Source organism: Protopterus annectens, chromosome 17.part0, assembly GCF_019279795.1.
Source record: "Protopterus annectens isolate FY-2018-M chromosome 17.part0, PAN1.0, whole genome shotgun sequence".
NCBI lineage: Eukaryota > Metazoa > Chordata > Ceratodontiformes > Protopteridae > Protopterus > Protopterus annectens.
The window spans coordinates 316,354,830-316,368,110 of NC_056751.1; the positions used below are offsets into that span (position 1 = coordinate 316,354,830).

At 40.7% G+C, this 13,281-nt stretch overlaps 1 protein-coding gene across 1 annotated transcript in view; it reads right to left on the minus strand.

Annotated features, from left to right (window-relative positions):
* Positions 1-270: 270 nt before the first annotated feature.
* GATD1 (glutamine amidotransferase class 1 domain containing 1) overlaps positions 271-13,281 on the minus strand; it is a 519,450-nt gene continuing 506,439 nt past the window's right edge. Inside the window, exon 8 of the mRNA XM_044059715.1 lies at positions 271-706. Coding sequence (XP_043915650.1) covers positions 700-706 — 7 coding nt within the window. The 3' untranslated portion in view covers positions 271-699. The remainder of the gene's footprint in view (positions 707-13,281) is intronic.

A 13,281-nucleotide genomic window follows, 5' to 3' on the forward strand; every position in this document is an offset into this window, starting at 1 on the left:
ATTAATGAGATGTCCAGTGCTGCAGCACCACCTGAACAGACGCCAGGTAAAATATTCTTTGTACTTATACAGGAAGGAGGAAGACAGATATTAACTTCCTCATCAACATACACTGGATGCCTACCCTGCATTCTGCAGTTGTGCCATAGTCAATCCTTCTGATAATCTGATTCTCAAACATTTTACTGCATAAATACATGTGTGTGTGTGTGTGTGTGTGTGTGTGTGTGTGTGTGTGTGTGTATGTGTGTGTGTGTGTGTGTGTGTGTATGTGTGTGTGTATGCGTGTGTGTGTGTATATGCGTGTGTGTGTGTGTGTGTGTGTGTGTGTGCGCGTGTATGTGTGTAATCGACCAGCCAAACCAATCAAGTTGGCAGTCTTAGTATGACACAGTAACTGAGGCCGAACATACATAAGGGAGGCACAGGATAAAAATTAAAATAAAATACTAAACAACAGGACTTTCCTGAATAGAAGCAGGGTTTCATGAATCACACAATTCAGCATATCTGCAATTGACAACTGCACTGCTTCAATGTTCAAGGAATTGCATCTGTACCACTATCCCCCCAGTAAGCTACAAGTCTGTCTTTATGCCTTCACAGCCATGATACTTTTGGAATATAATGTGTAGAAGACTACAGATTCTCTGATTTCATTCACTTTCCTCCAGTCACCTTGGTTGTAGGCTCAACTCATCATTTTCTGAAAATGGGATAAACAAAATGATATCATTGGCATTCAGTAAAACACAGTGCCAGATTACATGTTCAAGCAATTTTACTATATGATTTCGACTGCAGTTCTGATTTTATTCATTCATTCTGGGAATATTTATAGTTTCATTGCTTGTTTCATTTATACTCGATGACAACAGAACTAGATCCTTTTCCTGCCTTGTACTGAAAACAACAATTAAAAAAACTACTAAACATTAATGAATTGACAAAAATTAAACTTAAATTTTGGCATACTTTGAATATACAAAATACACGAAATCCAGGAAAAAGTTGCTTTAATATAGTGCATTATTTTCTCATGGGAATACATTAGCACAAAGAGAATATTAGATACAAGGAATGAACTGCATGTAAGGTTTGCTGGGAACATGCACAACAGCATGGTTTTACAGAAATAGGACATTTTTAAAACAATTTTTAGACTATTTCTCTAGTCATAGTGCATGGATTACATCTACATAAAAAACAATTTTTATTTTTTACTATATACTTTTTTCTCTCTACCTGCCAACCATCAAGCCTTCTTCCACTGGATGGCCATTTGTTCTCCAGTAGTGGGAAACTGGGGAGAGAGCTTTCTTGGGGGTGTCAAACTGGTTTGACAATAGAGTTGCTCTTTGACCTTGACAGCATGCTTGCTATGAAGGCATTTTTGTTGTGAGTGACCTAACCCCTCACCCGATGGTGACAAGAGCGCCTGCATCACCACACAGACCACCTGTGTCATCAAGCCCATGCAAGCATGCTTCTTCACGTGTGTCAAAAGTGCTACCGGCACTGACATGAGCAGTCATGACTGTGTCCTCCCCTTCACCAGCTCTCCACATCCTGATATGCCCTCCTCCCAAACAGAGGCTGTGAGAGCACAGCAGCAATATAGGCTGCCTGGCACCACCATCCCTCCTCCACAAGGATGGGCATGCCCAAATTCCATGATTAAACCATCAAAAATTAGCATAAATGTGGATAACATTACAGAACAAACATACACTGTCAAATATTTCTGACTAGCTATGCATAACAAATGAAATAACCAATGACTTATTAACTGAGAGGTCCAGTTGTTGACCTGACAGTACAGGTCTGCTGGAGAATCCAATTATTATCAGGGGCCTGTTGTTGAAAGACAAGAAAAGTACATAAAGACTTGTATTTGAAGGGCTTCCCTTTTATGGTTGCTATTATGTTTTTTGATTTTTTTCCTGCACATTTCTGGGTTTTTGACCTACACAGAAAACACAGGTTAAATCTACTGTGTGAATGCAACTTCAGACTTTTTTTTTACCTAAATGGCATGTACACTTACATCGGTATTGCTACACTAAAACTGAAATATAACAGACATGTTCTGACCATATCAACTGATCTAAGAGAGGACTCATCATGATGCATCTTTGGTACGCTACTGATCTCCACTAATAAATATTCTGCAATCGTTACTCTAAAATCCTACATTCATGGATGTCTGTATAAATCAGAACCAATGTTTGTTTTGATGTAACAATCAAGACACATAAGCACATCTATCTCAAGAGCCCACCCAGCTCATCCCAAGCCACTTACTGACCATTTTAAGAATTTAAAATTTCCTAATTTAAAGGCAAATCCAACCATACAGCTGGAGGAAGAGCAACTCTTCCAGAATGAGATGGAGGCAGCAGGACAGTCCTGATCCAACAAGAAAGGGACTCTCGTACATCAGCTGAGATTATAAGACTGTATCTTGTTAAACTTAGCATTGTGAACCCTTCCTAATGGGTCTTTCTTAGGTTGAATCCCACACTAACTAGGGTGGAAGACATTGGAAAACCACACAAGTACAGGGCTCAGATGAGGATGTGGGAACTTGGCCAGACTTGGCAAGGGATAAGTTTAGAGCATCTGCCATCTAGCTTGGACCTGTGCAAGGTACACTGCCACAGTTCCATGTTAATGTGCAGAAAAGAAAACTTACATCACAAAACTATTTCCATATGCTGCCTAATCGACAAAGAGCAAACTGCAAATGGTTGACTTATTCTGTCTGAAAAGACGCACTGTTTTGCTTTCTCTGCAAATTATTTTGACAGTCTAACTACCTTATCTGATCTACAGTGTAAGTATTCTTCAAGGAAACATTGCAGACAGCCACTGCCTAAGTGCAGTGAACCAGATTGCAGCATTTACTAATAGGTGTTTAGCATCCCGATGGCAGAACAATGCAAAGCTTGTCAAAGAGGACAGCTAACTGCATTACCTTTTATTAAGATAAATGTAACAAACCTCTGACTAATTCAGTTGAATTAGGGTACTCACAAATTCAGGTGTTTGAACAGTATGACCACTTATGCAAGACTGATTCCCATCCTTCGCCCATCTTTTATTGTGCATAGCTGAGTTTGCTGGCCTAATGTATACACCTGTCCTGGGATTTGGAAAGGCTTAATGAGAGTGTGGGACCCTTAAAATGGCCATTTTCACACTTGCAGTAAGCTTTTCCAATTTTTAGAATGCCCTACCACTGAAGTTTCCAGTTAGTGGGAACAGCAACACTGGGGGGTGGTCCTGTCTTGGTGTCAGAGTTGAATTCTAATGCAATAATCTAGAGGAGTGTCTAAAGTTAAGTAGCCATGTGGTCTCTACAGGAAATGTCAGTGGCTCTCAGTTTAAGCTGAGTGATTCTGAGAAAACTTCCACTGCTGGAAGAAAAAGGGAATACACATAAAAGACGGTGGTCACCCATTCACTCCTATGGAAGCAGCCGTAGTGCACATAAGTTCAGTGAAGACAAGGGGTGGGTGAGTGTTAGTGCATGGGGATGTGTGTACATGTCTGCAAGGATGGGAATGAAGTTGTATGAGAGAGAGAGTGTGTGTGTGTTGTGTGTGTCCATCTGTCTGTATGCGTGTGCACACGTGCGCGAGTGTGTGTGTGTGTGTGTGTGTGTGTGTGTGTGTGTGTGCGTGTGCGTGTGCGTGTGCGTGTGTGTGTGTGTGTGTGTGTGTGTGTGAGCAGTGAGCATCTTTCTGAATATTAGGTCTGGTGTTTTCCAGATTTAGCATTTTCTGGACTTTACACTGCATTTTTCTTGGGTTCCTATCTAGTAGTCGAACTTTTACAAGTTCGAACCTCATATGGTCGAGACCGTAAGTTAGAATTTGTAAAAGTTCAAGCGTTTGAATGGAAATCTCCATAAGCGGAGGTTTCCATTTTGTTCAATGGGGTGCAATCTCAGAGTTGGTATATTTAAGTAGTGGGGGTGTGTGGGGTGCAGGGGTCTTGCCCCCTGCTTAAAACAGTTTATTTTATTTTCCATTTTTTTTTTATGCATAGTCGAAGTTTTGTAACTTCGAACATAGTGGTTCGAACATTACGTGTTCAAAGTTATAACACTTCGACTATGTGATATAGACCCATTTTTTTAACTCTCTTAGTTGACTTATTACTACATACAGCTTGGCCTAATGTATAATGGGGATATGTCATTAGTTGAGTTTGTTGGTCTAACGTAAACACCTGCCTTGGTATTTAGAAAGGCCTAATGTGAGTGGAAAGCATTAAAATGGCCATTGTCCCACTTGCAGTAAGCTTTTCAATTCTTAGACTGCCCTACCACTGAAGTTTCCAACTATTGGGAACAGCAGAATGGTGGTGGTGGTGGTGGTGGTGGTGGGGGGTCCTACTGTCAGAGCTAAATGCTAATGCAGTAATCTAGAGAATGTCTTATTGTACTTTCATGCTAATGTTTCTTTAGCTCACACAAGAGCATATTGTGGCACAATAACACTGTTACCCTCCTCTTGTCACCAGAAAATAACAAAGAATGGTACACTCTCTTATAGCAGGACTGACTCTAGCAGCCATGAAATAAGATTACATCCATGACCTTGTATGGGTGAGACTTAAATTAATACTGAAAACAGCATTGACATCTAGGAACAAAATCCAAGCTATAAACCAATTTGCTCTTCCTGTCCTAACTTACAGTTTTGGAGTGACTGAATGGTCCCAAAATGTGTTGGCTAGATTAGCTAGGAAAACAAGAAGGATGCTTCATGCTCACCAAATGATTTATAAAAATCAGTGCATACCAAGATTATATATTCCCCATTCCAAAGGAGGGATGGGACTCCTTCAAACTGATTACATGTATAGATCTGCAATCATGGGACTGCACACATATCTGCTGACCTCACAAGACCCAAACGTAGCGAAAGTTTTGTAAAACATGAGGAAAATAAATCTAAAATGACTTCTCTGCTTAATCTAGCAGAAGCATATCGGCATCAAGCAGGAATGGAAATCAAACCAGAAGTAGATAAAAAAATCAGGCAGCAACTGAATGTGCCAAAAAACAAAAAAAAAGAATATAAGGTGAAGGACCAGATAAGAAGGCAAGAAATGTGGGAAATGCATAAATATAGTTGCAAGTATAGAAAACTTCTGGAAGAATGTCATGTTGATCAGGAACGAATGCAGGAATGGTTAAGGAGAGGCAAATTCAAATCAAGAGATGAAAGGTTAATACTGGCAGCACAAGATAGTGGGCTGAGTACACGTTGGTTTACAAAGTCCATTGAACATGTGGGAGAAACAGACAAAAGTAAGTTTTGTAAAACAAAACTGGAAACAGTCGCACACCTCATTGCTGGTTTTGACATACTAATGGCAGAAGCACTGTATACTGAAAGGCATAATAATGTGGCAAGATTGTTGCACTGGGGATTGTGCAATCATTATGGTACTGAAGTGGCTGAAAAACACTGGAAACATGAACTGTAAAGCATCATAGAAAATTATGACATCTACATCAAATGGTATCACCCATTACCAACAGTCTAAAAGACAGACGCTAGAAAAATGAATATAGTGGTTCAAGAAAAGAAGACAAATGTAGTATTGATCACTGAAATCACCACACCCAGTGACTACAGTGCCCTGTGTACACAGAGAAACAAAGTCATAAAATATCAGGATTTGCATGCAGAAATGAGAGCAATGTGGAAGAAAGATACCCAGATAGTTCCAACAGTAGTAGGAGCAATGATAAATATGATTGTAGGTCTTATAAAAAAGATTCTACAATCATATTTAGATATGTTACCATTACAGGTAACCCCGTACAAACTACAGAAGGAGTCATTACTGGGCACATTGCGGATGCTGCAAAGAGCACTTTTGGCTGACATCAAAGAGTGAAACAATACTAATTTCATGGACTTTAATCATACTTTGACTTAGGAATGGGGTCCATTCCTGTCATGGTATTAGAAACACGAAAGATTTGGAGAAATTAAAAAAAAATAAGATAACATATGCTACCAATACATATAACGCCCTACGAACTGCATGAGGAGTCATTACTGGGCACATTGTGTGTGCTGCGAAAAGCACTTCTGGCTGACATCAAAGACTGAAACAATACTAATTTCATGAACTTTAATTGTACTTTGACTTAGGATCATGGTATTAGATACCCAAAGATTTGGAGATATTAAAAAAAGTGAGAGACTGTTAAAAATTATATGACTGGAACACTGGTATCCACCTTTGGCTACAAACTAAATATATAATTATCTACATCCTTCAGGACTTCAGTTTTTATGTTGAATGTAACCACACAACTGCCCTTTATCTGTACACCACAGAAATCTTACTGTAAATACAACACAAGAATCAATACCTGAATCTGATGAACAGCATGCCTGAAAAATTCATTATGGGCTACAAGGAGAAATTTAGTTATTCCCTTAAAAGTCCCATTTTAAGGAAGTCTGAGAACATGGAACCTGGCAACAGTGTAGAAGAATGCCCTATTCCAGTTATACACTTTATGCAGTAAACCAGGTAGCACTTGCCTAGCAGCTGTCAAATAATGGCTACAACACAAGTCTTAGAATGAACTGCATCCCTACTATGTATTTGCAGGAATGCAATTTTGGGCCACTGATTTGATCCCATTCACATTAACTGCACCTGAAAATCGGTCTTTCCTGCTTTTATTTTAGAATTTCTCTCTGACTCCTTGTCAAGTTAAAGGCAGTTCAAATGCAGAAAAAGTTAACTTAAAACCTCGTGGAATATGTGAGTCACAATGAAAGGCTAAATAGTAAGAAGTAAAGAAATGGCTTTAAACAGGGATACCTATAATGGTGATCCCAAACCTAATGGAGCCATTGGGATTCATAGTCATTTTAGGAGGTTGAACAACATTTTGGATGAACAGTCACTCAAAGCTTAGAACTGAACATAGAGAAGGTAAGAATGGTATTAAATGGGCTACATCCATCAACTTGCCTTGACCCATCAAAATGTGGACAACCTGTTGAGAGCATATAGGCCATCAGATGGGCATAAAACGTGATTTAAGCTGGAGGTTTGTCAACTGTGGTACAATTCTGAAGATCCTGCCGAATGAAGTACAATTCATCCAAAACTGAGTAAATACTTGCGTAGATAGTATATACGGAACTTTTTTCAGAAAGAATGTCGTGTAAACAAACACTGTTGCTTTAAGCTGGAATGCTTCTTTAGATGTGGCCCAGGCAGGTATAACCCTAGCCCTGAGTAGCATCCTGCCTTCGCCCAGAATGATACCACAGTATAAGGACAAAATGATTGACTTCAACAACTAGCTAAGCTTCTGGTGTCATTCAAAGGGGATCCAGTATCTGCCTGGGACGACATGATCGACAAACCACGATGCTTTGCCAGAGATGGTCTGCACCTGTCACCCCTGGGATTCAGGTTACTGGCTAAAGCCCTCGCCACCCCTATAGTGCCTTTTTAGGCAAGGTTCAAAGGACAAAACCACCACCATAACAGATACAAGCATGCAAAATCTGAAGGTAATGCTACTCAATGCTAGAAGTCTAAACCTAAAAATGCACTCTCTCGAGGCTCTCCTAAAAATGGAGAACATCAATATCGGTGCAGGAACTTAGACCTGGTTCAAGGCTCCAGAGAGCACACCCCATACAATACTAGGCTACAACTCTTACCACACTTTTCAGCCACCAAACAAAGACCGAAACACTAAAGGCAGAGGAGTGCCCATATTCACCAAAGATATTCACACCTCCAGGCTAGCTGCCCAACACAATGCATCTGAAATTCTCCAGGTGCAACTAACACTAGGTAAGACTGCAATCCAAATTGTAGCTTGCTACAGATCCCCCACCATGCCCCAAGATTCTCACTACACCTTTTTAAACATACTGGACAATATTAAGATACAACCAAACACCGTAATACTGGGTGATTTCAACTACCCTACCATTAACTGGGAAAATTACTGAGGTACCAACACCTTTTCCCAACAGTTCTTGGAATTCATAATTTACAATGCCCTGGATCAACTAATCCATTGTCCCACCAACGGCTCCAATATCCTAGACCTGGTCATTACCTACATGGGAGATAGATGCTCCACACCAGTGGTCACCCCCTCATTGGTTAGGTCTGACCATAAGCAAATCAGCCTTGACATCCACATCCCACCCCCACTCCCCAATAAGAAAACCTCTGTAGAACAACTTCTCCAAAGCCAGCTTCATGCTACTCAAGTCAGAAGTGACAATCTTCATGACACTCATGCGGATGGGAGCTGAAAGTCCGACTGCTGAATCCTGCACTAAGGCACTGTATGAGCACATCCACTCATGCATGAATCGTGCCTTCCCAAATAGAACCAAGACGCTCTCCTCCAAAAAAAGGAAGCCAATCTGGTGGTCCCCTGCCATAAACAAACTATACAACAGAAGAAAGAAACTGTTGCAGAAAAGAGGAAAATCCCAGGATGCAATAAACTACCTTACCAGCCTCAGTAAGAAGCTGAGATCCCTCATAAAATCTTCCAAAGCTAGTTACGAAAATAAAATTGCCAAAAATTCCAAAGACAACCACAAGGCATTCTATAGTTATGTCAAGAATCTAAATGGCAATGCTCAGATATGCTCTGAGCTACAACAGAATGGCATTAAATATACTGATCCCAAAGATATTGCCAATATCCTGGCAGATCGAGTTAGTGCAAACTTCACCCCCCCTCTCACCCCCTAAAGGGCCCATCTTAATACCAAAAGATTGCCAACTTCCGGTAATCACGGCCACATAGGTAGAAACCGTACTTTCCAAAGCTAAGAATACAGCATCCATGGGACCAGAAGACATCCTGGGCTGTGTACTACATGAACTACAAAATGAACTGGCACTTCACCCAAGTGTCATGTTTAATCATAGCCTCACCTCAGGCTTCGTGCCCACTGAGTGGCGCACAGCTACAGTTATCCCACTCCACAAGGGGGAGTCCACCTTGGATCCCGGGAACTACCATCCCATCAGTCTGACGAGCCTGATCTGCAAAGGCATGGAACACATTATCATGGAACTTATAAATAAAGACATTGACAACCTTCAAACACTGGACCCCACCCAGTTTGGGTTTGTGAAGTGCCAATCTGGTCTCCTGAACCTGAATGACTTCTTCAAATCAGTCTCCAGAGCTGTGGACGGGGGTAAGGTGGTCCACACAGCCTATCTGGACCTCGCCAAAGCCATCAACACCATCCCCCACTCTGGAATCATAGATAAACTTACTAAGCTGGGTATAAATCTCTATGTCACCCGATGGGCTGCCAACTGGCTTAGTGACAGAACCCAGACTGTAAAAGTAGCCGACTACAAATCCAGCTCCAGACAAGTGACAAGTGGAGCACCCCAGGATTCAGTCCTGGGACTGCTCTTGTTTGGCATCTACTTCTCTGAAGTACAGACCAACACTAAGGGACTCTGGCTAACAAAGTTTGCAGATGAATGCAAACTGGGAGCCATTACTGAATCCCCAAATGATGTGGATATTTTACAAAAGGACCTTACAGAAACAGAAGCTTGGTGCCAGAGCCATGGGTTCAAGCTTAATGCCAAGAAATGCATAGTTATCCCTTTGGGAAAAAAAAAAACATGTGCCCACGAATTACCACATAGGTGGCAATACACTAAACACTGAAAGTGCGATGAGCGACTTAGGGACACAGGTGAACAGTGGTCTCACTTTCGATAACCACATCGCCGCAACAGTCAGTAAATCCTTCTATGTGGCACACCTCATCACTAAGTGCTTTTCATCCATAAAAAAGGTGGACATTGTCCCACTGTACTCATCCCTCATTAGACCCATTATAGAGTACAATGCCCCATTTGGTATGTACCTCACAAGACATATGCAACAGCTAGAAAGGCCACAGAAATACCTCACTAAAAGAATCACAGGCCTAAAGCAGATGCCCTATACTGACCGTCTAACAAAACTCCAGCTATACTCTGTGGCATATCGTCTACTCAGAGGCGATCTCTGCTTAACATACAAGGCCATGTCAAACCCTGAGCTGTTGGACATGCTCCACTTAAAGAAATCCCAATCCCTCAGAGCCACACGCTCCAGGGATCTAAACCTTTTCATCATAATGAACAAAACATGCTGGAGGGATAAGTTCCTGACCCAGAGACTCCCCATACTCTGGAATAGACTGCCCATACATGTCAAGCAGAGCGCCTCCTTGGCGCTCTTCAAAAGGAACCTTGACGATTGGATGGAAGATAGGAAATTCACCCTGGGGATCACGTCAGCTGCCCTACTAGACAGGGGTCCAGGGAAGTAAATATTGCAGGAAGAAATATCCAGGGAATTGTTATGGCTAGGCTTGTATATGCCCTAGGGCCGATAGCCTAGTATCAACCTATAAACATATTTCTTTAAGGGTAGACATGTAGAGAAAGAGGGCTGAGGAAAGTCTTGTGGAGTTTGTTAGATCTTTGTGAAGGGAGATTGATATCTGGAACAGTAACTCTGAAAATGAAACAGCAGAGCGAACAGGAAGAACAGGAGGAAGCTGGAGTTCTACATGTTTGAGTCCTGAACTACTGAGAGATATTGGGGGGAGACCCCTAATTGAAAAAGGCTGTAATTCAGCAATATAGAACTGTTTTGAAGGTTTTTCACTATGAACTTGTTCTTACCTTAATACTTCTGACAGAGCTTGAATTTTTTAAGTTCTTCTGAATAATAAACAATGTTGTTTTCTAAATCCAACGTCTCTGCCACCTTTAATGTTTCAGAATATGTCCATAAACTTTTGTATATACATGTATACATATGCAAGTAGACACATGCATAAATCTCTATATTAAAAATATGTATGAAAGGTACAGTGCAGTGCTGGTTTAGAGGCAGGGACAGGGTTAGTTACAATTTGCATAACTTTATGGTCTTCGCCTCCCTTTCACAGGGCACAGGATTCAATACTGACCTACAGTCAATGCATATGGGAAGTTTGCATTGCTCTCCTTGTGTGTGTGTGGGCTCCTCCAACCTTGCAAAAACATGCTGGATGATTCCCCCTTAAACTCATCCAAAACTGAATAGAGTTGTTGGGAGCAGCACAGATTGCAGGTGGTACCTATTGGTGGAGGAACTTTATAGACCAACCACTTTAGGCATACTATGGTATGCAGTATCTTATAGATAGGAGAACATAGATCACAGACTGCATGTCATGTCAGGGCTTGCCACTGGAAAATAAAAACTGGCTATAGATGATTTGTTCACATTGACTAATGTTGCCAAAAATGGGTATTCGTATTTGTCAGTGATGTGAGTTGAGGACCTTGCTTATTCTGACCTATACCAGGATCCCATGCTAATGGTGAGAGAGGAGTCTATGTGCCTCTATTAGTCAGTGTTTGCCTGCCGTAAAGCCCATCAGTCCTGGGTCAATAAGCTATTGGCCAGCCAGTGTTGAGTTTCCCAGAATGGGTTACCTGTGATAGCTCTGTTAAATGAAAGCTGAGCGTGGGACACAGCTTGAAAACAGATGACATAATGGCAAGGAGGAGGTTGGATATCCTGTGCATCCAGGAAACAAGATGAAAAGGCAGTGCAGCAAAGCCACTTGGCTTGAGATTCAGAATCTACTATTCAGGGGATGACAGATTAGAAATAGTGTGGGAATTCTGTCAAGGGAGTCTTCTGAAGACAGTCAGTGATGTCATCAGAATTAGTGGCATACTCATGACAATCACACTCCAGTGTAAAGACAGGGCAGTATTCATAATTTCAGCATATGCTCCACAGCAGGGTTGACATACTGAGGAAAAGAGTGCACTCAGGACTGACTTGATAAATCATGACCACATGAGTTGGTGTTGATAATGGAGGACATGAATGCTCATACTGGGACAAACAGAAACAGGATATGAGGACTCAATCTCATACATACTCAAAATAATACGAAAGGCAGGTATAGCATGCAAGGCAGAGTGCATCAACAGGATAAACAAAAATTAAGTTATGTGACCAAATATACAGTGTTTACAGACATTTTAATAAGTCTGGTAAAATATCACTGGGGTATTTTAGAAAAAAATAAATTCCTTAATATAAGAGCGAATGAGTATCCCTTGTTTTCTTATTCGAAAGGTAGAAGTATAAGAGATTTCTTGCGGCATGGCAAGTTTCAGCTGCCTGTAAGTCATAGGAGTTTGGGGGATAGGTGCAACAGGTACTTTCCCTTGTGGAAAGTGTTGTTGTTGCCAGTATGTAGTAAATTTTTTCGATAAAATTAATGAAAAGTATTTTACATGCAAAGGGAGATTTTCCTGTGACAGTACTTGAATAGTTTATGGTTTGAAATGTCCCTGTGGTAAGGTATACACAGGGGAAAGCAAAATGTTTCAAACAAAGATTGAAGGAACATGTCAGGGATGTTAACAAAGAAAAAGAAGAATGTCCTCTTGCATCACATTTTAAAGAATGTCACAATGGAAATATACAAGGCTTACAAACTACAATTTTGGGGCAAGTACAACAAACTTATGACTTTGATATTAAAAGACAACTTTGGAAGTTAGAATCAACTTTAATTCTGAAGTTTAACACTAATTCCATATGGAATGAATAATCCTGTACAACAAACTTATGACTTTGATATTAAAAGACAACTTTGGAAGTTAGAATCAACTTTAATTCTGAAGTTTAACACTAATTCCATATGGAATGAATCAAGAATGTCATTGGAAATGTTTTCTTTAATTAATTTAAGTCTATGATTGGTTAACTGTTTGTAATCATGCTATTTAAAGATAAAATATGTGAAGTAGGGATGTACTCTGTAAAGGCTGAAGAGCCAAGACGCTAGAGGAGTCTGCATTTTATGCTTTGTATTTGCTGCTAACCAGATTTTATTGGATCCAGTATGTGCTTATTTACCTGTTTTGTGGGACTACATTGTGGATCTACTAATGGACTGGACTATAATTTTAATAAAATATAAAGGTAATCACTGGCTTCTTTCCTTGTGTGGTGGTGAGCTGTTCTGTTTCTAGTTTGTGGTGAAGTAGGATATGAGGACTGCCTGAGTCCACATGAGTGAGGCAACAGAATAAAGAAGAAGAGGTCATTTAAGACTTCTGTCTGGCAAATGGCTTGATGGTGGACAACATATGGTTCAGCAGACAGTCACAAGACATGCAATAGTGGCCAACATGGAACTTGGGTACACTTCC